General features: G+C 51.6%; 1 protein-coding gene across 1 annotated transcript in view; it reads right to left on the bottom strand.

The window, feature by feature from the left end:
* LOC109887915 (BCL-6 corepressor-like) overlaps positions 1–26619 on the bottom strand; it is a 101381-nt gene that overhangs the window by 35326 nt on the left and 39436 nt on the right. Inside the window, exons 8-14 of the mRNA XM_031792261.1 lie at positions 24264–24320; positions 23539–23621; positions 17961–18196; positions 16801–17103; positions 13125–13463; positions 12964–13016; positions 8781–9059 (exon numbers count right to left, since the gene is read on the bottom strand). Coding sequence (XP_031648121.1) covers positions 8781–9059; positions 12964–13016; positions 13125–13463; positions 16801–17103; positions 17961–18196; positions 23539–23621; positions 24264–24320 — 1350 coding nt within the window. The remainder of the gene's footprint in view (positions 1–8780; positions 9060–12963; positions 13017–13124; positions 13464–16800; positions 17104–17960; positions 18197–23538; positions 23622–24263; positions 24321–26619) is intronic.

Here is a 26619-nt window from a genome sequence, read left to right as displayed (position 1 = left end):
GGTGTGGTAGCTACCAGTCTACTACTGTGGTGTGGTAGCTACTAGTCTACTACTGTGATGTGGTAGCTACTAGTCTACTACTGTGGCGTGGTAGCTACTAGTCTACTACTGTGGCGTGGTAGCTACTAGTCTACTACTGTGGCGTGGTAGCTACTAGTCTACTACTGTGGCGTGGTAGCTACTAGTCTACTACTGTGGCGTGGTAGCTACTAGTCTACTACTGTGGTGTGGTAGCTACTAGTCTACTTCTGTGGTGTGGTAGCTACTAGTCTACTACGGTGGTGTGGTAGCTACTAGTCTACTACGGTGGTGTGGTAGCTACTAGTCTACTACTGTGGTGTGGTAGCTACTAGTCTACTACTGTGGTGTGGTAGCTACTAGTCTACTACTGTGGTGTGGTAGCTACTAGTCTACTACTGTGGCGTGGTAGCTACTAGTCTACTACTGTGGCGTGGTAGCTACTAGTCTACTACTGTGGTGTGGTAGCTACTAGGCCCAATTCTGCTATGAACGTGTACATGGTACAGTTCCACATATTAAAAGCACAGCGGGCTGTAGTGAGCTGTGGAGGTCTGTCTGTTTTCCAGCCGGCTGGTCGGTCGGTGGAGCTAAGCGGGGCATTAAACACATGATAAAGCACAGCTTTAATGGCCGCCAGAGGAGAGGAGCACAGTGGAGAGCACAGGGTTGTTGATTTCCTTCCCGTCGCAGTAAAACACCCACCTACCGCTCATCTTTCATAGTTCCTCTTTAATCTCTTCCTCCTCAGGGAGGATGGCCTTCCAGCTCACCCCCCCCCCCCCACAGACTGTTAACCCTCTAGCTACTCTATCACTTAGAGAACACAACCACACACACTCCCTCACAAGCCTAACTCCCTCACAAACCACACATACGGTATGATAGACAAGTCTCACAAAGAAGTTTTAGAATGTAAATGCATATGGAGGTTAGAGTGAGGAGAGCGGGAGAGAGATTCCAACCCTGAGAATGCTGAAGCCTTGTTTCTCATCTACTAACACTTGACAGACTGGGACACACGCACACTCGGACGTACACACACGCTACACAGGCATACTCTCCATTTTTCACTGTGTCCTAAGCGTCATCTAGGCCGGCGCCATTTAGATAATCAGGAAGTGAAAAACAACAGCGTGGTTTAGAGCTCTCTCTGATGCTGGTTCTAATTTTACCCTGCATTCACCAGCAGACAAAGACTAGGAGACCACACAGTGTATTACGATGGAGAGAAAAGAACAGAGGAGCAGGGAGAAGGGAGCGTGAAAAGGCCGGGGCACACTAAGTGGAGCTTTTAATTGAGCGGGCGTGATCTCTCCTTTCTCCCTCTCGTTTCTCTGGCTTTTTTCATGTACTCATCCAGCCAGTGAGTGGGAGTACAGCGTTGAAGGGGGAGGGTGTCGAGAGAGCAGTGGGGGGCCTGGGGATATGGATAGGGTGTGTGTGTGTGTGTGTGTGTGTGTGTGTGTGTGTGTGTGTGTGTGTGTGTGTGTGTGTGTGTGTGTGTGTGTGTGTGTGTGTGTGTGTGTGTGTGTGTGGTGTGTGTGTGTGTGTGTGTGTGTGTGTGCGCACGCACTGGGGATGTGTCTGAACGGCTGTGTCTCTGAGGTCTGGCAGACAGACAAGAGAGGAGGATACGAGCTGCGATAACGCCCTACAGCACTCTCACATAAGGGCCTGTGTGTGTGTGAGAGAGAGAGAGCGAGCGGGTGAAAGAGATGGCGTGAGCATGCATTTTTAGAGGGCAGAGCTATAGGTGTTTGTTAGCCTTTATGAGTGTCTGTATTGAATGTTCTGCACGTGTGTTTTTAAAGGTCATTCGTGTGAACTCTTGAGGAAGTAAAACCTCCAGTGTTTTTTATGGATAGCATGTGTGAGGACAATCAGTTACTTCGGACACGTAAGCATGCAAATGAGTACAATTAGGTGTGTCCATCCCGGTGTGTGTTATTAGTTCTGGCAGGTACAGGACAAAGCCTTGACTCATTTTCAGCCCAGCCTCATTAACATATCTCATTGGCATCCTTGGCACGGCAGGATTGTGAAGAGAGAGAGAGAGAGAGAGAGAGAGAGAGAGAGAGAGAGAGAGAGAGAGAGAGAGAGAGAGAGAGAGAGAGAGAGAGGGGGAGAGGGGGGGAGAGGGGGAGAGAGAGAGAGCGAGGGGGGAGAGAGAGAGAGAGAGAGAGAGAGAGAGAGAGAGAGAGAGAAAGAAAAAGAGAGAGACCACTTATGTGTCACGACACGCATCGCAAATACTAAAGGATTCTGAAATATGCAGGAAGTGAGTGTGTGTGCATGTCAAAGGGCTTTTGGCTGGTTCCCGTGTAGCTCAGTTGGTAGAGCATTGTGGGTTCCATTCCTACGGAGGACCAGTAAAATTTAAATACACAAATATTATATTAAATGTATGTAAGTCACTCTGGATAAGCGTTTGCTAAATGACAAAAATGGCAATGTAAGAGCGACAGCCGGCAGGGCTGTGTGTGTGTTGAGTGGAGACGCACTGAGTAGTGTGTGTGTGTGTTTGTATGGAGCTGCTAGCTGGTCGGTGACAAGCGAGTGACAACACAAAGACAGGAGGACCAGTCTCAGTACTATGCACTTTCTATCCTTCCCTCACCTCCTTCCCTCACCTCCTTCCATCCATGAACATTGACCTCACCTACATGACAGAAGCAAGCAACATGGTGGATCCTATCGCTTATTTTAATGGCAAACAAAGTCACAAATGATCTAGATATTCCCTATTTAACAAATACACCCAATTCATCTGAATAAATTAGACAAAGTCAAACAGCTGAATAAAATCTAAATACTATTAGTGGTGAACTGATAGCTGCTCTCTCCCAGTTATAATAATGAATAGATGCTGTGATCAGAGAGACTATGGAAATGGCTGCATGACCAAAGTCAACCATCCAAGCAGATAAAAACAACAGTCTCTTGCAACCACAGTAAGAAGCACAAACCAACGCCATGCCTCACCACAGATCCTCATTCCACTCACAAACACACACAAATACACAAGACTCACTGTAGATATATACATCACACACACACACACACACACACACACACACACACACACACACACACACACACACCAGGAATTGAGATTATGCACTGCTGCCGGAGTGATATTCCACAATCCGAGTGTGAATTTGCATGTGTGTGGTGTGATTGTGCTGTGTGTGAGTGCGTGTGTGTGTGTGCTGTGAGTGAGTGCGTGCGTGTGTGTGCTGTGAGTGTGTGTAATTAAAGGCAGTCCTAAGGCTAAGTGGTACAAGTGTGAAGATTGCGGGAGAGATCGATCCAACGGAGCCTCCCAGTTTTGCACACTGACTGGAATTTGTTTTGGAGAGGCTGTGAAACGAAAGCAGGCAGGCAGGCGGCAAGCCCAGCGTGTGGAGTGGAGGGGGAGGAGGAGAGGAAGGAAGGGAGGGGAGGGAGGGAGCGGCACATTGAAAGGCCCGGCCTCACGGCCCTGTCGTATTTCACAGTCTTCCTCTCTCTCTTGCTCTTGCATTCTCTACAGTGCTCACTGTCTGCTGTTCCGTGCTGCGCTGTGTGCGTGAGAGAGAGAGTGCGGGTGGCCCTAGGGAGCTGCTTGTGGCTTATCACACGCAGGCAGTTAGAAAAGCTTCCTGTCGGGGGCCCGCTGAAGGAGGGAGGGAGCCAGGGAGGGAGGGAGGGAGAAAGTGAAGGAGGGAGAGAGAGAGGAAGCGAGGGAGAGAGAGACAGAGGGAGGGGAGGAAAAAACCCTGAAGGCTAGAAAAACAAGATGCCGTTGAGTTTACGCTCAAACACAGCAGCCATGTCTAGCGGCGCGGGGACCGAGGGAGGGAGAGAGGGCTCAGGGGCGGACAGGGCTAGCGGCGCCGAGCGGGGACCGAGGGAGGGAGAGAGGGCTCAGGGGCGGACAGGGCTAGCGGCGCCGAGCGGGGACCGAGGGAGGGAGAGAGGGCTCAGGGGCAGACAGGGCTAGCGGCGCCGAGCGGGGACCGAGGGAGGGAGAGAGGGCTCAGGGGCGGACAGGGCTAGCGGCGCCGAGCGGGGACCGAGGGAGGGAGAGAGGGCTCAGGGGCGGACAGGGCTAGCGGCGCCGAGCGGGGACCGAGGGAGGGAGAGAGGGCTCAGGGGCGGACAGGGCTAGCGGCGCCGAGCGGGGACCGAGGGAGGGAGAGAGGGCTCAGGGGCAGACAGGGCTAGCGGCGCCGAGCGGGGACCGAGGGAGAGAGGGCTCAGGGGCGGACAGGGCTAGCGGCGCCGAGCGGGGACCGAGGGAGAGAGGGCTCAGGGGCGGACAGGGCTAGCGGCGCCGAGCGGGGACCGAGGGAGAGAGGGCTCAGGGGCGGACAGGGCTAGCGGCGCCGAGCGGGGACCGAGGGAGAGAGGGCTCAGGGGCGGACAGGGCTAGCGGCGCCGAGCGGGGACCGAGGGAGAGAGGGCTCAGGGGCGGACAGGGCTAGCGGCGCCAAGCGGGGACCGAGGGAGGGAGAGAGGGCTCAGGGGCGGACAGGGCTAGCGGCGCCGAGCGGGGACCGAGGGAGGGAGAGAGGGCTCAGGGGCGGACAGGGCTAGCGGCGCCGAGCGGGGACCGAGGGAGGGAGAGAGGGCTCAGGGGCGGACAGGGCTAGCGGCGCCTAAGCGGGGACCGAGGGAGGGAGAGAGGGCTCAGGGGCGGACAGGGCTAGCGGCGCCGAAGCGGGGACCGAGGGAGGGAGAGAGGGCTCAGGGGCGGACAGGGCTAGCGGCGCCGAGCGGGGACCGAGGGAGGGAGAGAGGGCTCAGGGGCGGACAGGGCTAGCGGCGCCGAGCGGGGACCGAGGGAGGGAGAGAGGGCTCAGGGGCGGACAGGGCTAGCGGCGCCGAGCGGGGACCGAGGGAGGGAGAGAGGGCTCAGGGGCGGACAGGGCTAGCGGCGCCGAGCGGGGACCGAGGGAGGGAGAGAGGGCTCAGGGGCAGACAGGGCTAGCGGCGCCGAGCGGGGACCGAGGGAGGGAGAGAGGGCTCAGGGGCGGACAGGGCTAGCGGCGCCGAGCGGGGACCGAGGGAGGGAGAGAGGGCTCAGGGGCGGACAGGGCTAGCGGCGCCGAGCGGGGACCGAGGGAGGGAGAGAGGGCTCAGGGGCGGACAGGGCTAGCGGCGCCGAGCGGGGACCGAGGGAGGGAGAGAGGGCTCAGGGGCAGACAGGGCTAGCGGCGCCGAGCGGGGACCGAGGGAGAGAGGGCTCAGGGGCGGACAGGGCTAGCGGCGCCGAGCGGGGACCGAGGGAGAGAGGGCTCAGGGGCGGACAGGGCTAGCGGCGCCAAGCGGGGACCGAGGGAGGGAGAGAGGGCTCAGGGGCGGACAGGGCTAGCGGCGCCGAGCGGGGACCGAGGGAGGGAGAGAGGGCTCAGGGGCGGACAGGGCTAGCGGCGCCGAGCGGGGACCGAGGGAGGGAGAGAGGGCTCAGGGGCGGACAGGGCTAGCGGCGCCTAAGCGGGGACCGAGGGAGGGAGAGAGGGCTCAGGGGCGGACAGGGCTAGCGGCGCCGAAGCGGGGACCGAGGGAGGGAGAGAGGGCTCAGGGGCGGACAGGGCTAGCGGCGCCGAGCGGGGACCGAGGGAGGGAGAGAGGGCTCAGGGGCGGACAGGGCTAGCCGCGCCGAGCGGGGACCGAGGGAGGGAGAGAGGGCTCAGGGGCGGACAGGGCTAGCGGCGCCGAGCGGGGACCGAGGGAGGGAGAGAGGGCTCAGGGGCGGACAGGGCTAGCGGAGGAGAAGAAGAACAAGGGAAGGGAGGAGGAGAGTGGACACTACAGGATTAAATCTGCCCTCCTCCTCCTCTCCTCTCGTTTTAATCAAAGAGCTCCGTCTGGAGCGCATGCCTCACTGCCTCCTGTACACACACTACGAAGAGCTCACACACACTCAAAACCCTGGACACAGACGCTGGTCTACTAAAATCAGCCCTACCTTTGATCTAGAGGGATACCATTTCTCCCACCTCCAAACCGTTTCATCTTGCCATTTCATAGAATATACTACCAATTCCCTCCAACACCAACTCTATCTGTCCTGCTGTCCACCTCAGGTAAAAACCACATTCAGTTAGAGAACCTCTCTACCCCCAGCTCATCTCCCCGCATCTCAAAAGGTTGTCTTTCTACTGCAGTCTCCTTTAAAACTACCATGTTTTGCATTGGAGAGTAAGAAGACGGGGATGAAGGGAGGAGGAAGGGAGCGAGAGGACGAGGCATGCGTTCCAAACAGCATTAATGGTTGGTTTCCTGCGAGCAGTGCCAGTCCTTTCAGGCAGCCCTGCTGGAACTAATCCACAGGCTCATTAATCTGGGGGGACAAATTAGTCATGGATGGACTTAATCCCAATATTCCCAGGGTTTAGACCAGGAAAGGGAGAAGAGGAATTTTTATCCAAATTGTGTTTTTTTAAAATAGTTTTGGGAAACTGGGTTGGATGTGGTAGGAACGGGTTAAGAGCTACTGGAGATTTGGAGAGAGAAGAGAGCAGAGCCGTACTCCAGCACGTCTGTGTGTGAGAGAGAGAGGGAAAGCAGTGTGTATGCTAGCTAGGCGACTGCTCTGAGCTCTGTGCCTGGTGGAGGGCTCTCACATGGCCTCTCGTCTCTTAGACAAGTGAAGGGAGAGAGAACTAGCAGACGTAAACTGAACGACATGGAGAGAATGAACGCCAAACAACCCAGGGAGAGAGAGACAGAAGAACAAACCAACCTACTAGCACCCGTACAGCCCTTCAAACCAATCTACTAGTACCCCGTACAGCCCTTCAAACCAACCTACTAGCACCCCATACAGCCCTTCAAACCAACACACTAGCACCCCGTACAGCCCTTCAAACCAACCTACTAGCACCCCGTACAGCCCTTCAAACCAACACACTAGCACCCCGTACAGCCCTTCAAACCAACACACTAGCACCCCGTACAGCCCTTCAAACCAACACACTAGCACCCCGTACAGCCCTTCAAACCAACACACTAGCACCCCATACAGCCCTTCAAACCAACACACTAGCACCCTGTACAGCCCTTCAAACCAAGCTACTAGTACCCCGTACAGCCCTTCAAACCAACCTACTAGCACCCCATACAGCCCTTCAAACCAACACACTAGCACCCCGTACAGCCCTTCAAACCAACACACTAGCACCCCGTACAGCCCTTCAAACCAACACACTAGCACCCCGTACAGCCCTTCAAACCAAAACACTAGCACCCCGTACAGCCCTTCAAACCAACACACTAGCACCCCGTACAGCCCTTCAAACCAACACACTAGCACCCTGTACAGCCCTTCAAACCAACACACTAGCACCCCGTACAGCCCTTCAAACCAACACACTAGCACCCCGTACAGCCCTTCAAACCAACCTACTAGCACCCTGTACAGCCCTTCAAACCAACCTACTAGCACCCCGTACAGCCCTTCAAACCAACACACTAGCACCCCGTACAGCCCTTCAAACCAACACACTAGCACCCCGTACAGCCCTTCAAACCAACACACTAGCACCCCGTACAGCCCTTCAAACCAACACACTAGCACCCCGTACAGCCCTTCAAACCAACACACTAGCACCCTGTACAGCCCTTCAAACCAAGCTACTAGTACCCCGTACAGCCCTTCAAACCAACCTACTAGCACCCCATACAGCCCTTCAAACCAACACACTAGCACCCCGTACAGCCCTTCAAACCAACACACTAGCACCCCGTACAGCCCTTCAAACCAACCTACTAGCACCCTGTACAGCCCTTCAAACCAACCTACTAGCACCCCGTACAGCCCTTCAAACCAACACACTAGCACCCTGTACAGCCCTTTAAACCAACACACTAGCACCCCGTACAGCCCTTCAAACCAACACACTAGATCCCCGTACAGCCCTTCAAACCAACCTACTAGCACCCTGTACAGCCCTTCAAACCAACCTACTAGCACCCCGTACAGCCCTTCAAACCAACACACTAGCACCCTGTACAGCCCTTCAAACCAACACACTAGATCCCCGTACAGCCCTTCAAACCAACACACTAGCACCCTGTACAGCCCTTCAAACCAACACACTAGATCCCCGTACAGCCCTTCAAACCAACACACTAGCACCCCGTACAGCCCTTCAAACCAACACACTAGCACCCCGTACAGCCCTTCAAACCAACACACTAGCACCCCGTACAGCCCTTCCAACCAACACACTAGCACCCCGTACAGCCCTTCAAACCAACACACTAGCACCCCGTACAGCCCTTCCAACCAACACACTAGCACCCCGTACAGCCCTTCAAACCAACACACTAGCACCCCGTACAGCCCTTCAAACCAACCTACTAGTACCCCGTACAGCCCTTCAAACCAACCTACTAGTACCCCGTACAGCCCTTCAAACCAACACACTAGATCCCCGTACAGCCCTTCAAACCAACACACTAGCACCCCGTACAGCCCTTCAAACCAACACACTAGCACCCTGTACAGCCCTTCAAACCAACACACTAGCACCCTGTACAGCCCTTCAAACCAACACACTAGCACCCTGTACAGCCCTTCAAACCAACACACTAGCACCCTGTACAGCCCTTCAAACCAACACACTAGCACCCTGTACAGCCCTTCAAACCAACACACTAGCACCCTGTACAGCCCTTCAAACCAACACACTAGCACCCTGTACAGCCCTTCAAACCAACACACTAGCTCCCCGTACAGCCCTTCCACATATGTTATCAAATAATTTTACCTCGTATCCTAGGCGGGAAGCCCTCTGGAGCAGGGTCTCTCCTGCGTTCTTGTTGACGATGAGCCTGCGGGCCTCGGGAGGCATGGGTCGGCTGGCAGGGGTAGAGATGGGCACCGGGGGGTTGGAGGGGGTTGGAGTGCTGTCCTGGGTCTCTGTAGGGCTGGGCAGAGGGCTGAGCTGGGGTGGCGGGGTGAGAGGGGGGGCGGGGGAGGAGTGGGAGTAATCCGACAGGGATGAAGACCTCCTCCGCCTCTCGCTGCATCGCTTTTCCTTGACCTGCTGTGTGTGATGGGGGGAGGGAGTGAGAGGGAGAACTTAATAAGAGTCTGCATGTCAGATCTTCCACACACATACTGAGATATCCTCTTTCCTGTGTGTGTGTGTGGCTCGAAAAGACGCTGCCTTACAGGCTCGTCCCTTACTGACACACCTGACACATGGCCGTGGAGTGGGGCAACAACAGAACAGAGGAGAGAAAGAGTCTGAAAGAGGAACACGATACTGAGGTTATCAGAGCGCTGTCCGTCTTTCAGACTCCCCTTCCCTCTATTTTTACAGTCTGAGCTGCTCTCTTCCACCCCCCCCTCCGTCCTCACCCTCTCTGCGGAGGTTATCCTTTATGTCCTCCACTTCCTTTCTTCTCTCTCCCTCCTTTTTCCCTACTCCTTCCTCTCCCTCTATGGAGATTAGGGTCGCTGGTCTAGTCTAGGGTGAAGTGCTAATTATTCCCGACCACAGGTTGTGTGTGTGTGCGCACTGCGGGTCCTACACACACACACACACACACACACACACACACACACACACACGTGGTGGCTGCGCGGTGGCGGGGCTAATAAATGTCAGCGCTTCTCCAGGGGCCCTGGCCGTGGCCTCGCAAAGTCATTTATAACCATGAGCACTGGCTTGTCACAGAGAGATGGGGGGGGGAGTGAGAGCGTGACTTGACTGCCCACCGCCAGAAATGCCCCAGGATACACATGCGCACCCAATTGTTACTCCAAAATGTAAAGCTCCTAACAAAAAGTTGATTTTCTCATACGCTTCCTTTGTAACACTGTTATAAGTTAAGCAAAGACAGCCATTATTGCAACACACTGCAGTTACAAATTCTACTCATATAACTTCAACACTGCAGTTACAAATTCTACTCATATAACTTCAACACTGCAGTTACAAATTCTACTCATATAACTTCAACACTGCAGTTACAAATTCTACTCATATATCTTCAACACACATTCCTGATGGTTGGCCAGCCAGTTAGCATCAATAGTTGATGGTTGGCCATCCAGTTAACATCAATAGTTGATGGTTGGCCATCCAGTTAAAAACCTCTTGAGTGTAGGGGGCAGTATTATTGATGTTTGGATGAAAAACGTACCCAAATGAAACTGCCTATTTCTCAGGCCCATAATCTAGAATATGCATATAATTGTCAGATTAGGATAGAACACACTCTAAAGTTTCCAAAACTGTCAGAAATATTGTCTGTGAGTATAACAGAACTGATATTGCAGGCGAGAACCTAAGGAAAATCCAACCCGGAAGTGCTGTTTTTCCTGAAAGCACCCGGTTTCATTGCCTGCCTTCACTCCATTTAAAGGGATATCAACCAGATTCCTTGTCCCATGGCTTCCCCATGGTATGAACAGTCTTTAGACCTAGTTTCAGGGTTTTATTTTGAAAAATGAGCGAGAAAGATCACATCGCGTCATTGTATGGCTGGGTGCCAGCAGCGTTTTGCATGCGCAACAGCTTGGAGCAGACATTTTCTCTCTCCTATTGAAGAAGCTACAGTCCCGGTTGAAATATTATCGATTATATTTTGCAAAAACAACCTGAGGATTGATTATAAAAACTATTTGACATGTTTCTACGAACTTTACGGATACTATTTGGAATTTTCCTCTGCTCCGTCGTGACCGCTCGGGCCTGTGGATTTCTGAACATAATGCACCAACCAAATGGAGGTATTTTGGATATAAAATCATCTTTATGGAACAAAAGGAACATTTATTGTGTAACTGGGAGTCTCGTGAGTGCAAAAATCAGAAGATCATCAAAGGTAAGCAATTAATTTTATTGCTCTTCTGACTTTCGTGACCAATCTACTTGGCTGCTAGCTGTTTGTAATGTTTTGTCTGCTGAGAGAGATGTCCTTACATAAACGTTTGGTATGCTTTCGCCGAAAAGCTTTTTTGAAATCTGACATGCCAGGTGGATTAACAACAAGCTAAACTGTGTTATGCTATATCGCACTTGTGATTTCATGAAAATTTAATATTTTTTGTAATTTAATTTGAATTTGGCGCTCTGATATTGACGAAAATTATCCCGGTAACGGGATGGGTGCATCAATAAGTTAATATCAATAGTTGATGGTCGGCCATCCAGTTAATATCAATAGTTGATGGTTGGTTATCCAGTTAATATCAATAGTTGATGGTTGGTTATCCAGTTAATATCAATAGTTGATGGTTGGTTATCCAGTTAATATCAATAGTTGATGGTCGGCCATCCAGTTAGTATCAATAGTTGATGGTTGGTTATCCAGTTAGTATCAATAGTTGATGGTTGGTTATCCAGTTAGTATCAATAGTTGATGGTCGGCCATCCAGTTAGTATCAATAGTTGATGGTCGGCCATCCAGTTAGTATCAATAGTTGATGGTCGGCCATCCAGTTAATATCAATAGTTGATGGTCGGCCATCCAGTTAATATCAATAGTTGATGGTTGGTTATCCAGTTAATATCAATAGTTGATGGTTGGTTATCCAGTTAATATCAATAGTTGATGGTTGGTTATCCAGTTAATATCAATAGTTGATGGTTGGTTATCCAGTTAATATCAATAGTTGATGGTTGGTTATCCAGTTAATATCAATAGTTGATGGTTGGTTATCCAGTTAGTATCAATAGTTGATGGTTGCTACATCTAGATTGTTACCCTGAGTGTGACAACGCTTTATGTAAATATTACCTCCATGTATGAGATGATAAAATGCTATATTTTAAATGGGATCTGAAAACCCCTCCATATTTAGGCTCCGCATTCTGAAGACACGTTAAATGAATGTGACGCTTCTAAAAGGAAAGTAACATGAGAGACGTTACGATGCTTTCATGATATAGATCTGCACAGTGTGTGTGTGTGTGTGTGTGTGTGTGTGTGTGTGTGTGTGTGTGTGTGTGTGTGTGTGTGTGTGTGTGTGTGTGTGTGTGTGTGTGTGTGTGTGTGTGTGTGTGTGTGTGTGTGTGTTTGGACACGTCTGTCAGCGACGGCGCTCGCAGGAGCCAGCGAACGGCAAACAGGATACAGCCACCGCGTCTGCCCCGGAGAGATCTCTGTGTGTGTGTGTGTGAATACCGCAGCAGGCGGAAGGAGGAGGAGAACGAGAGGCTCGGGAGCAGAGAGGCTCGGGAGGAGGGCTGTGTGTGTGTGTGTGTGTGTGTGTGTGTGTGTGTGTGTGTGTGTGTGTGTGTGTGTGTGTGTGTGTGTGTGTGTGTGTGTGTGTGTGTGTGTGTGTACGTGGTGTGATTCTGCAGGTGCCGTGCTGACAGCTGCTGCGCTGGGTAATTCCTCAGGGCTGGACGGACAGACACGCCAGCACACACACACACACACACACACACAACAACTCCTGCAGTATACTCAGTATTGTGATCTACATAGCCAGAGACAAGGCTCTCACAGACATGACACACCAGCCGAGGCCCATTCCCGCTCCCTGGGGTTGCTGTGTTTTGTGAAGAATGTGCTACCGTCACAGAGTCCAGACCTCTAGAGCACACTCACCCTCTACCCTCTTTCCCTTCCTCCCTCCCTCACTCCTTCCATCCCTCCTCTTCCAGTCTGGGGCGGATTGTGCTCAGAGCAGGGGGAGGTCACAGCAGCGACACACAAACACACACTCGCAGTGACCCCAAGCACATCTCCCTCTGAGCTTTCCCAGTGAGCTCCAATAAGCTCCATATTTGTAATAATCAACATGGTTGTGATTTGAAGCATATTTAAGGAGCTCTGCCCAGGGGGGGATTTCAGCCAATGGGAACACACAGTGGAACACAGAGGACTCGATCTCTCACACACTGGGAGAGAGGATTACAAAAAAACAGAGAGAATGTTTCCGCAAGAGTGTGTGCACAAAAGCTTGAAAAGGAGTGTGTGTGTTCCACTCACCTTATTCTCCCTCTCTTCCCTCAGTTCTACATTCCCCAGCCTCTCTCTCTCCCTCTCTTCCCTCAGTTCTTCAATCCCCAGCTTCTCTCTCTCCCTCTCTTCCCTCAGTTCTTCAATCCCCAGTCTCTCCCGCTCCCTCTGGCTGGTGTGTTTAGTCTTGCACTGCCGCTTGCCCTTGGGCTTGTCCTGGTCGCCGTGCCAACGGAGTCTGGGAGCCACTAGGTCCCCCGTTGGGTTAGGTTCATGGTCGGGGTGAGGGCCGGGGGGTCCCAGTCCCAAAGCGCTGGTCCTGCGGTGTTCTTTTAGCCTCTGTCTCTTGTCTGACAGCCGTGGAGGGCTGGGGGTGAGGGTGATGTGGGGGTGTGCAGGGGCCAGGGAGTGAAAGGGGGTGAGGGCAGGGGTGGTGGTCTGCAGGGGTGGTTTTCTGACAGGGGTGGTGGACGGGGTCCGGTAGAGGCGGTCCCGATGCGCTGGGGTCAGAGGAACAGACGGCAGCACCACTAGACAGAGGGAGGGATGGGAGAGGTTAGCTGATCAAGTCCCGGCAAACAGAACCATCTCCCACAGAGCAAATACAACCAGCTAAATTACACTACAAATACTACTTATCCCCTGGCACTACTGGGAGTGGAGGCTTTTGTTCCAGCCCAGCACAAACACACCTGGTGGACCTGATAAAGATAGAATGGACTATTGTTTGTTTCAAGGCCATGTGCAACAGCCAACACCAGAAAAAAAGTCTGTTCTTTCCCAAGCGTCTCTTTTTTTCTAGGATGAAAACAAAACAAGCATGTACTTTTCTCCAAGGTCTCGTTAGAGAACGTGATGAGACAGAGGGCTGGGACTGAATGCTAGACTGACGTTCTCACGAAGACGTCCATGGTATCTGGGGAATCTGATCTAGAGGAGGGGGTTATGGGATACAGGAGGGATATATGAAATATGACAGACAGAGAGGGAAAACAGAGAGAGGTGAGAGATTGAGAGATGGAGAGTGATTGCAAAAGGGCAGCAAGCCTGCGAGACAAAGAGCGCGCGAGCGAGAGAGAGCGAGCGGGGGAGGGAGAAGGAGCAGAACAAAGAGAGCAAGAGGGAGTGCAGGAGAGAGTGAGAGAGCGAGAGAAAACACAAGGGAGTGGGGGGAAGCGAGAGGAGGGTGTGTGTCAGCTGTTTTCCATTGCGTGCACCAACAGAGACATGAAACATACGAAATGACAGACCCTGGGTGCAGCTGCAATACACAGCGATACACACACTCATTTGCACGCACACACACAGCGTTACACACACTCATTTACACGCGCACACACACAGCGTTACACACACTCATTTGCACGCACACACACGTGGTGAAGAGACAGAGAGGCGGTTTCAGAGAGCCAGTGGGGAGGTTTAACTCGTCCATCTGGTAAATGATTTATCGTGCTGGGCGAGAGGCTCGCTGCAAATGGCCTTCCTCCTTCCTCCTCCTCTGAGGATATCCAGAGGGGAGAGGCCAATCCACCACACACACGCACTCGTTCTCACACTTACCTGGTCACACACCACAGCTCTTTCCTAGTAAATGGAGGAGGGGCTACATGGTGTGAGGGAAAAATGACCCGTTCTATATTGTGTGCATGTCTCAAGAACTCTATGGACAGACTGGGTACCATGACAACAATAGGCACATGTTCTGCTTACCACAAAACAATTCCTATCTGCAGAGAACACAAGTGTGTGTGTGTGTGTGTGTCAACCTGTCTCACAGTATGCAGGGCGATGCCTATTATCCCCTAGCTACCTCTGACCCCCCCTCCCTCCCCCCAGCACAAGGAACAGTCCCCAGAAAGGTGTCGCGCACTAAAGCATGTGTGGTGTGTAAACCGCTTCCCTTCTCCAATAAGGTGTAATTAATACCCTGTACTGTTGTGTTTCCTCCAGGGCTTAGAAGACCCACTTTAAACATCATGTCACCCCTCATCCTATTCAACCCCTTTTACACCACTCAAGGTTTAACAGGGCTCTTATCTGCCTGGGCTGGAGCTGCACATCTTCAAATGAGTCAACGTACCCTGACAAACCCTGGGACAACGTGGAGGAGCTTTGAACACACCTCGAAACGCCCTGACAAACCCTGGGACAACGTGGAGGAGCTTTGAACACACCTCTAAACGCCCTGACAAACCCTGGGACAACGTGGAGGAGCTTTGAACACACCTCTAAACGCCCTGACAAACCCTGGGACAACGTGGAGGAGCCTTGAACACACCTCTAAACGCCCTGACAAACCCTGGGACAACGTGGAGGAGCTTTGAACACACCTCTAAACGCCCTGACAAACCCTGGGACGACGTGGAGGAGCTTTGAACACACCTCTAAACGCCCTGACAAACCCTGGGACAACGTGGAGGAGCTTTGAACACACCTCTAAACACCCTGACAAACCCTGGGACAACGTGGAGGAGCTTTGAACACACCTCTAAACGCCCTGACAAACCCTGGGACAACGTGGAGGAGCTTTGAACACACCTCTAAACGCCCTGACAAACGAGACTAATGGAAAGGGTGGGGTGTGTGTGTGTAGTGTCTAGTCACTTACACAGAGGGTGTGTGTGTGTGTCTGACTGAGCGGTGTGTGTAGCACAGGGGATGCGAAGGAGTGTGTGTGTCTGTTGCAAAGCGGATATCTATTTGTGGACCGTTGAGTGTGTGTGTGTGTGTGTGTGTGTGTGTGTGTGTTTGCTTGTAGGTTCATTAAACAACCATTAGAATGCAACATGGATGAAAAGTGATTCAGAGAAGAGCAGTTTGACTGACACACACCTCTGCATGTTCCATACGTCAGAGGAGCCGTGAGTGCTCACACAGTTAGACTCTTTACTGAAGACAAGAAAGGAAGATACGATATCAAGGAGAGAGATAGGAGAAAGAGAGAGGCGAGAGGGAATGGAATGGAGGGAAATAAATCAGAGATGCTAAATTGGAGACGCTGAGATGAGAAAGTGAGAGACAGAGGGGGAAGAAATACAATGGCTGGCGGAGAGAAAACCCCCCAGGAAAAAGCAGAGAGAGAGAACTGCTGGTTGAACTACCAGTGTTATTAACGGTGGAATCTCACACCTCATTATGCCCAGGCACGAGTTGCCACGGCGATATCGTTTAAGTGCCAGAGAGAGGTAGTGGGAGAGAGAACGTTGTGTGAGAGAGAGCAAGAGAGTCAGATGGACAGAAATCTAGAGAGAAGGAGAGAGGGACAAGCCGTCTGTCACCCAGACAACCACTAACATATCCCCAAAACAGCTGCCTACTGCCTTCGTTACCACACCAACACCTGGTGTTTCAAGGTTCACTGCTCAGCCCACTCCCCTGACCTCTGTTCTCTCTGTACCCCCGAAGGGAACATACAACACGTAGACTACGCTAGCTAGCTGGCGACAGGCCAATCTTCAAGGTCATTTAGCCAAGGCAACACGCCCGTAGCCTACAGTGAAAAGGTGGAAGATGGGAGCAAAGCTCGTCCCCAAAATGTTTAACTAATAAAATAGGTGCAGTGAAATGTGCAGTGAAATACATTCATGGTGCTGAATGCAGTGAGTGACTCAACGCTACAGTGCTGGAGTGGCTTTTATTGATGTTGAGTCAATAAAAGGTGGGGTTATTGTTCTTTATGGACGGTAGTAAAGAACATGATTATCATGCATTCCACATCCACACAGCTCAATGCCTCCGTGACTCAACTGAAAACTGTTGTCAACATCTGCCAGAAAGGATGGTTGGATGGATGAATATTATACGAAAACCCAAACTCTAGAAGACCCAAAATAAGCCATTTTTATCAACTTTGTTTTAACGTACCTCGCTCGATGTCGCCGTGACCAAACGTTTCATGGCACCAGGCGTGGCCGTTGACCTCTGACCTGCGTTTCAGGCTCCGGTCTTCCTGTGAGGCAACCTTCCTGTCTGTGACGCCAACCTCGGGGCACCCGTTGGGCAGGGTCGTCGTCATGGCCATGCTTCCGTTGACCTCTGTCGACCTCTGGGTGGCGGCCTGCCATTGGCTGAGCTCCTGGGCGAGGCGGGGCTTGCTGAGTCGGAGGCCGGTCAGCTCGATACACACCTTGAGGTTCTTTAGTTCCTCTGGAACGGACTCAGTGGGGCCTGGGGAGATGGACGACCAGAGGTTAAATCAACGTTTGGGAAACCAAGTCATTTTGGGTTAGATGATTTATGAAGTTCAGTCAGAGCAACAAGCTCCTGGAGATGAAAGAGAAAAGACCCCATTGAAGCTGTGTAATGGTACACTGGAAACCTTCTCCATCTCTCCTGTTCACCGTCCCTCCCCAAATCCACCAACACTTTCAATTAGAAATAATATATTAATGAACGGAAAACACATGAAAACATATCTTTCTCAAATTACATTTGGGTGGAAAAATCCAGTTGATCCTTTCCATATAAAGAGGCACGAATTGTAACGAAATGCGCTTGAATCTAATGAATTTAGTTGCATTGGAAGCTCAGCTAATAAAAGAAGATGAACATTTGTTTTTAAATGAAAAGCTGTGCTGTTGTGAAAGAGCTCACCTCCAACCCCCTGTTAACAACAAATGTGAGCAATTCCACAGAGTTTTAAATATAGAAGCGATTCTCAGAATGTTATTTTGGGTTGAAACCAAACTGGTCTGTTTGTGAAGCACGACACCGCAGAGCCCCTTGACGAATCACAGCTGAGTGTGTGTGTGTTTGGTTTCGTGTAGGCAACTGAACACAAATCACACTACATGAATAGACTGAGAAAGACACCACCACAAAAGAGAACGACAGAGGGAGAGAGGGAGAGAAGGAGTGAGAGAGCCCAGCCACATGAAAGCAGATGAATCCAGGCCCGGGAGAGAGTGATGACAGACAGGATGGGGGGATTCTCTTGTCACTGAGCGAGGGATGAGGAAGGAGGGAGAGAAAGAGGAAGGGAAGAATAATGGAGAGGTAAATAGATCCATGCCGAGGGCCCTTACCGTTGGTTAGCCTGGCTCTTTTGGATGGAACATCCAGCGTCTCCTCCTTCTCCTCTTCTCTCTCATTTTCCTCCCGCTCTTTCCCCTGGCTGTCGGCCTGGAGCGGCTGGCACGGTTCCAGGGCATATGCGTGTTTCCTGCCAGGCACCGTTGTGGGCATGGAGGCTGGCATGGTGGGCATGATGCCAGGGTTGGCATCCTTCTGGGCCAGCCTTTCCACTGGGGCCGTGGGCAGGCTGGCAGACCGCTCCCGTGGGAGCACACACACCCTCTCCTCTTTCTCCAGCATCATCCCCCTCTTCCTCTCCTCCAGGTCGGGGCCAGCCTGCTCCCTCTCTCTGGGAGGGAGGCCCTCGATGTGTGGGCATCGCTGGAGAACAGGCACTCTGTTGTTGGGGCACGCCAGCTGCACACCTGCACACACACACACACACACACACACACACACACAGAAGGGGGATAATCAAATACACTGAGCAGCACTGGAGAAACCACAGCACTCTCATCAAACTAAATCAGTTTAAAATGATGACCGCTGGTCCAGTCTCAAGACGAGGTAGAAAATACTCCCCACATAAACAGCAGCCACTAACCAGCCCAGCAGCCACCCCTATGTTTGGCCGAGGCCCACCATGCTCTTCCCACACACAGAGGCAGCAAGAGAGGCAGTGAGAGAAAGAGAGAGGCAGCGAGAGAGAGAGGCAGCGAGAGAGAGAGAGAGAGAGAGAGGCAGCGAGAGAGAGAGAGGCAGAGAGAGAGAGAGGCAGAGAGAGAGAAAGAGAGGCAGAGAGAGAGAGAGAGGCAGAGAGAGAGGCAGAGAGAGAGAGGCAGAGAGAGAGAGAGAGAGAGAGAGAGAGAGAGAGAGAGAGAGAGAGAGAGACTGGATCTTTCCAACTCCCTGGGCTCAAATTAGCTTCAAACATCAGCTCGGGCTGGCTTCCAGCTCTGCCCCCTATTCCCACCCACTGCTGCTTCCAGCTCTGCCACCCTATTCCCACCCACTGCTGCTTCCAGCTCTGCCCCCTATTCCCACCCACTGCTGCTTCCAGCTCTGCCCCCTATTCCCACCCACTGCTGCTTCCAGCTCTGCCCCCTATTCCCACCCACTGCTGCTTCCAGCTCTGCCCCCTATTCCCACCCACTGCTGCTTCCAGCTCTGCCCCCTATTCCCACCCACTGCTGCTTCCAGCTCTGCCCCCTATTCCCACCCACTGCTGCTTCCAGCTCTGCCCCCTATTCCCACCCACTGCTGCTTCCAGCTCTGCCCCCTATTCCCACCCACTGCTGCTTCCAGCTCTGCCCCCTATTCCCACCCACTGCTGCTTCCAGCTCTGCCCCCTATTCACACCCACTGCTGCTTCCAGCTCTGCCACCCTATTCCTACCCACTGCTGCTTCCAGCTCTGCCCCCTATTCCCACCCACTGCTGCTTCCAGCTCTGCCCCCTATTCCCACCCACTGCTGCTTCCAGCTCTGGCCCCTATTCCCACCCACTGCTGCTTCCAGCTCTGCCCCCTATTCCCACCCACTGCTGCTTCCAGCTCTGCCCCCTATTCCCACCCACTGCTGCTTCCAGCTCTGCCACCCTATTCCCACCCACTGCTGCTTCCAGCTCTCTCCCCTTCTCTCTGCCCTCTCTCTTTCCTTCTGTCCTCTCTCACTTTTCCAGACTTCCCTCCCTCCTCTGCATGTCCAGGGCTGTAAAAGGCTCCTTGAGAATGTCTCCAGGCTCTAAAGCAGCCGCTTGGATCAAAGGCAGCTGGTGGGGGTGTCTGCTCTCCATCGCCCGCTCTTTCTTTTTCCCCTTCTATCTTTCCACTCGCTTTCTCTCTCTCTTTCTCTGGCTGTAGCCCAGACCCTGGCTACATGCTGTGCTGCCTCACAGGGCTGCCCTTGTACTGGCCCTGCTCTGGGACACACACCCATCCCCCCAGGTCCTGTCCTGCCAGCGTCCCAAATATCTCTCCATCTGGCAAACAGCATCATATGACTCACGCCACTCCGCTCGGCACGGCGCGCACCCCATAACAACAGCGTCTGCGCCATGGCAACACGCCACCAAGGGGGGGGGGGGGGGGGGGTCACCATGGCAACGCGTGCCACTGCGTGCGATGTCCACTGGTTTCCAAAACATCCAGAGAGGAAGTTCACCCATGCCGTGCACTATGCGATAACAGCTACAGTGGGGCAAAAAACTATTTAGTCAGCCACCAATTGTGCAAGTTCTCCCACTTAAAAAGATGAGAGAGGCCTGTAATTTTCATCATAGGTGTACTTCAACTATGACAGACAATATTAGGAAAAAAAATCCAGAAAATCACATTGTAGAATTTTTTATGAATTTATTTGCAAATAATCAGTAACACACTACGCCGCCAGGGACTCAAATCTTGCAGTGCCAGACGTGTCCCCCTGCTTAAGCCAGTACATGTCCAGGCCCGTCTGAAGTTTGCTAGAGAGCATTTGGATGATCCAGAAGAGGATTGGGAGAATGTCATATGGTCAGATGAAACCAAAATATAACCTTTTGGTAAAAACTAAACTCGTCGTGTTTGGACGACAAAGAATGCTGAGTTGCATCCAAAGAACACCATACCTACTGTGAAGCATGGGGGTGGAAACATCATGCTTTGGGGCTGTTTTTCTGCAAAGGGACCAGGATGACTGATCCGTGTAAAGGAAAGAATGAATGGGGCCATGTATCATGAGATTTTGAGTGAAAACCTCCTTCCATCAGCAAGGGCATTGAAGATGAAACATGGCTGGGTCTTTCAGCATGACAATGATCCCAAACACACTGCCCGGGCAACGAAGGAGTGGCTTCGTAAGAAGCATTTCAAGGTCCTGGAGTGGCCTTGCCAGTCTCCAGATCTCAACCCCATAGAAAATCTTTGGAGGGAGTTGAAACTCCGTGTTGCCCAGCAACAGCCCCAAAACATCACTGCTCTAGAGGAGATCTGCATGGAGGAATGGACCAAAATACCAGCAACAGTGTGTGAAAACCTTGTGAAGACTTACAGAAAATGTTTGACCTCTGTCATTGCCAACAAAGGGTATATAACAAAGTATTGAGATAAACTTTTGTTATTGACTTAATACTTATTTTCCACCATAATTTGCAAATAAATTCATTAAAAATCCTACAATGTGATTTTCTGGATTTTTTCCCCTCATTTAGTCTGTTATAGTTGAAGTGTATCTATGATGAAAATTACAGGCCTCTCATCTTTTTAAGTGGGAGAACTTGCACAATTGGTGGCTGACTAAATACTTTTTTGCCCCACTTTATATGCCCTGCACTATGCCATAACAGCTATATGACCTGCACTATGCCATAACAGCTATATGCCGTGCACTATGCCATAACAGCTATATGACCTGCACTATGCCATAACAGCTATATGCCGTGCACTATGCCATAACAGCTATATGACCTGCACTATGCCATAACAGCTATATGCCGTGCACTATGCCATAACAGCTATATGACCTGCACTATGCCATAACAGCTATATGCCCTGCACTATGCCATAACAGCTATATGCTGTGCACTATGCCATAACAGCTATATGCCCTGCACTATGCCATAACAGCTATATGCCCTGCACTATGCCATAACAGCTATATGCTGTGCACTATGCCATAACAGCTATATGACCTGCACTATGCCATAACAGCTATATGCTGTGCACTATGCCATAACAGCTATATGACCTGCACTATGCCATAACAGCTATATGACCTGCACTATGCCATAACAGCTATATGACCTGCACTATGCCATAACAGCTATATGCTGTGCACTATGCCATAACAGCTATATGCTGTGCACTATGCCATAACAGCTATATGACCTGCACTATGCCATAACAGCTATATGCCCTGCACTATGCCATAACAGCTATATGACCTGCACTATGCCATAACAGCTATATGCCCTGCACTATGCCATAACAGCTATATGCCCTGCACTATGCCATAACAGCTATATGCCCTGCACTATGCCATAACAGCTATATGCCCTGCACTATGCCATAACAGCTATATGCCCTGCACTATGCCATAACAGCTATATGCTGTGCACTATGCCATAACAGCTATATGCCCTGCACTATGCCATAACAGCTATATGACCTGCACTATGCCATAACAGCTATATGCTGTGCACTATGCCATAACAGCTATATGCTGTGCACTATGCCATAACAGCTATATGCTGTGCACTATGCCATAACAGCTATATGACCTGCACTATGCCATAACAGCTATATGACCTGCACTATGCCATAACAGCTATATGACGTGCACTATGCCATAACAGCTATATGACCTGCACTATGCCATAACAGCTATATGCCCTGCATTATGCCATAACAGCTATATGCCCTGCACTATGCCATAACAGCTATATGACCTGCACTATGCCATAACAGCTATATGCCCTGCACCATGCCATAACAGCTATATGACCTGCACTATGCCATAACAGCTATATGCCCTGCACTATGCCATAACAGCTATATGCCCTGCACTATGCCATAACAGCTATATGCCCTGCACTATGCCATAACAGCTATATGACCTGCACTATGCCATAACAGCTATATGCCCTGCACTATGCCATAACAGCTATATGCCCTGCACTATGCCATAACAGCTATATGCCCTGCACTATGCCATAACAGCTATATGACCTGCACTATGCCATAACAGCTATATGACCTGCACTATGCCATAACAGCTATATGCCCTGCACTATGCCATAACAGCTATATGCCCTGCACTATGCCATAACAGCTATATGCCCTGCACTATGCCATAACAGCTATATGCCCTGCACTATGCCATAACAGCTATATGACCTGCACTATGCCATAACAGCTATATGACCTGCACTATGCCATAACAGCTATATGCCCTGCACTATGCCATAACAGCTATATGACCTGCACTATGCCATAACAGCTATATGCCCTGCACTATGCCATAACAGCTATATGCCCTGCACTATGCCATAACAGCTATATGACCTGCACTATGCCATAACAGCTATATGACCTGCACTATGCCGTAAGAGCTATAACACACAGCGTGTTGAAATATCTTCCCCTAATATAGACTCCAAATTCCTCTCCCACGCATTCTAATGATGTGGCTTCATATGCAAAGCAGCTCCTGTTATGGAGGAAGGACAGGGAAGGGTTAAATATGAAGGCTGTTTTGTTACAATAGAGAGAGAAAAACCCCTCCGTCAGCCCTCATGAGGAAGGGAGAGAGAGGGGGAGGCTAGGCAGGTCGGGCGGATGTGTTTACCTCCCCGTATCCGCTGGTTACGAGCTGCTGCACCGTGTTACAGCTCTGGGGCTGTCCCTGGGCAGGGAGGAAGTACGCAGCAGCTCTTTGAGGTAGGTAGGAGTGTGTGTGTGTGTGTGTGTGTGTGTGTGTGGAGCGCTCCGCGTTCCTCTTACCATCCTTCTCAGCCTCGTCTGTGAGGGCTGAGGCCCCTGGCCCCGTTCTGGCTGGGCCTTGGCAGCGCGCCCTGTCCTCTCCTCCATCTCCATCCCCCTCTCTCCGCTCACGCTGGCTGTCTGCCAAATCCACCGCCGCCCCCTCCTCCCTCCTTCTCCTTCAGTTCCAGCTCAGAGAAGCGCAGCATAGCACGCTACAGACACACACACACACACACACAGTCATGAGACCGACCCTGCGCTGCTCTCTTTTTCTCTCTCTCTCTCTCTCTCTCTCTCTCTCTCTCTCTCTCTGCACGAGGCCTCTTTCCCTGCTCCTCTACTAAGGGTCTGCGTCCCCAAAGGCCAAAGTGACTTCCTTCCTCCTTCCCTTATTTCCTCCCTTTAGTTATGGTCTCCTTTCCGTCATCTGCACTGACGTGGATGCAAGAGCTGACAGGGTGAACACCAGCCTCTGTAGAGCTGTTTGTTATGTAGCCTAACCTTCACCTGTCAACTTGTTGTGAGATCAGATTAGTGCAGATTGAGGAAGGAGAGGGGACAAGGAAAGGAAGCCATTTTAGACTCTCTGTTGACTCTCTCTGTAGCCGTTCATGCTTTACAGTGAGGTCACCTCAACAACAGCTAACAACATTGACATCAATAAAACAGTTTTGGTCTGGTAACAGAACTCCATGCCCCTTGTCCACTTTTACTCCTGACTGTCTGTCTAACAGAAACACACAAAAACAACGACAGAAAAGCCTGATTCTTCTACTACGCTCCTGAAACCGCAAAAACCAAAATGAAAATAATAATTTGTCAAATTTTGGAATAAGAAGTGTAAATGAACTGACCTCACAGTAAGCAGCAGGTTGACTTAATTTACTGTCCTCTTGTGTTAAGCCTTCCATCTAAGTAATTGAATTAAACGGGTACTCAATATTTTTGGCCAGTCATTTCAGTCATACAACTGTCATTTCAGTGATATAGAAAACAACTGACATTCATTGATATTAAAACCCATCCTATTAACATCACACAGTTATGCATATGAATTGATTTAATAAACAAGTCAGAGTAGCAAGGTGTGAATTAAGCAATAATTAAGCAATAAGGCCCACGCTGGTGTGGTATATGGCCAATATACCACGGCTAAGGGCTGTTCTTATGCACGACGCAACGCGGTATATTGGCCATAAACCACAAACCCCCGAGGTGCCTAATTGCTATTATAAATTGGTTACCAATGTAATTAGAGCAGTAAAAATACATGTTTTGCCATACCCGTGGTATACGGCTGTCATCCAATCAGCATTCAGGGCTCAAACCACCCAATTTATTTTAGCCTATAGATCATATTCAATACAACAGGGTTTCTGGCAGCTAAATGCCAATCTAGAAAGACATGAACACTGGAGCACACAATCTTGGGCGTCATAGAAACCTCCCTGTTGTGCTCCCATATAAAAAACATTAATTCAGTGGTAAATCAATGACCAGGTAGCAGAGGCTGAGGCTGGGGAATAGGGCTGGGAATAAGGCTGGGGTTGGGGAATGAGGCTGGGGAATAGGGCTGAGGCTGGGGAATAGGGCTGAGGCTGGGAAATAGGGCTGAGGCTGGGAAATAGGGCTGGGAATAAGACTGCGTTTGGGGAATGAGGCTGGGGAATAGGGCTGAGGCTGGGGAATAGGGCTGAGGCTGGGAAATAGGGCTGAGGCTGGGAAATAGGGCTGAGGCTGGGAAATAGGGCTGAGGCTGGGAAATAGGGCTGGGAATAAGGCTGCGTTTGGGGAATGAGGATGGGGAATAAGGCTGCGTTTGGGGAATGAGGCTGGGGAATAGGGCTGAGGCTGGGAAATAGGGCTGAGGCTGGGAAATAGGACTGGGAATAAGACTGGGGTTGGGGAATGAGCCTGGGGAATAGGGCTGAGGCTGGGAAATAGGGCTGAGGCTGGGAAATAGGGCTGGGAATAAGGCTGCGTTTGGGGAATGAGGCTGGGGAATAAGGCTGCGTTTGGGGAATGAGGCTGGGGAATAAGGTTGGGGTTGGGGAATGAGGCTGGGGAATAAGGCTGGGTTTGGGGAATAAGGCTGGGGTTGGGGAATGAGGCTGGGGAATAAGGCTTGGGTTGGGGAATGAGGCTGGGGAATAAGGCTGGGTTGTGGAATGAGAGGGGGAATAAGGATGGGGTTTGGGGAATGAGGCTGGGGAATAAGGCTGGGGTTGGGGAATGAGGCTGGGGAATAAGGCTGGGGTTGGGGAATGAGGCTGGGGTTGGGGAATGAGCCTGGGGAATAAGGCTGGGGTTTGGGGAATGAGCCTGGGGAATGAGGCTGGGGTTGGGGAATGAGCCTGGGGAATAAGGCTGGGGTTGGGGAATGAGGCTGGGGAATAAGGCTGGGGTTGGGGAATGAGGCTGGGGAATAAGGCTGGGGTTGGGGAATGAGGCTGGGGAATAAGGCTGGGGTTGGGGAATGAGGCTGGGGAATAAGGCTGGGGTTAGGGAATGAGGCTGGGGAATAAGGCTGGGGTTGGGGAATGAGGCTGGGGAATAAGGCTGGGGAATGAGGCTGGGGAATAAGGCTGGGGTTGGGGAATGAGAGGGGGGAATAAGACTGGGGAATAAGGCTGGGGTTGGGGAATAAGGCTGGGGTTGGGGAATGAGGCTGGGGTTGTGGAATGAGGCTGGGGAATAAGGCTGGGGTTGGGGAATGAGAGGGGGGAATAAGGCTGGGGTTGGGGAATGAGGCTGGGGAATAAGACTGGGGTTGTGGAATGAGAGGGGGGAATAAGGCTGGGGAATAAGGGCGAGAGCCGCTCTAGTTGCAGGGCTGTGTTGAGTCGGTTTAGCGGAGGTTGGGCTGCTAGCGGGCGCTAATCTCCACCGTCGGAGAAGGACTGGGAATTGGCCAGTATTTCACTAGAGCAGAGCTGAGAGAGCCAGGCTGTCTCTGCACCCCAGCGCTCAGCCAACAGAGCTAGGGGGGGGGAGGATGGGGGAGAGGGGGAGGGGAGGTTAACAGAGTATAATTTGAGGACAGAGGAGCCTTTTGGGGACTGGGTGAAGGGAGGGGGCTGGCTGCTCTACCTCTATCCCTCCCCTCCTTCACCAACATCTATCCCCCCATCCCCAGGCCTCACCTGCAGGTTAACAATAGCCCGGGGCTGTAAGAGCCTGACAGGCCGCCATGGCACACACACACACACA

The sequence above is a fragment of the Oncorhynchus kisutch genome, linkage group LG16 (assembly GCF_002021735.2).
Source record: "Oncorhynchus kisutch isolate 150728-3 linkage group LG16, Okis_V2, whole genome shotgun sequence".
NCBI classification, from domain to species: domain Eukaryota; kingdom Metazoa; phylum Chordata; class Actinopteri; order Salmoniformes; family Salmonidae; genus Oncorhynchus; species Oncorhynchus kisutch.
The sequence above is the reverse complement of the archived record's forward strand: the minus strand, read 5'-3'. Positions and strand labels throughout refer to the sequence as shown.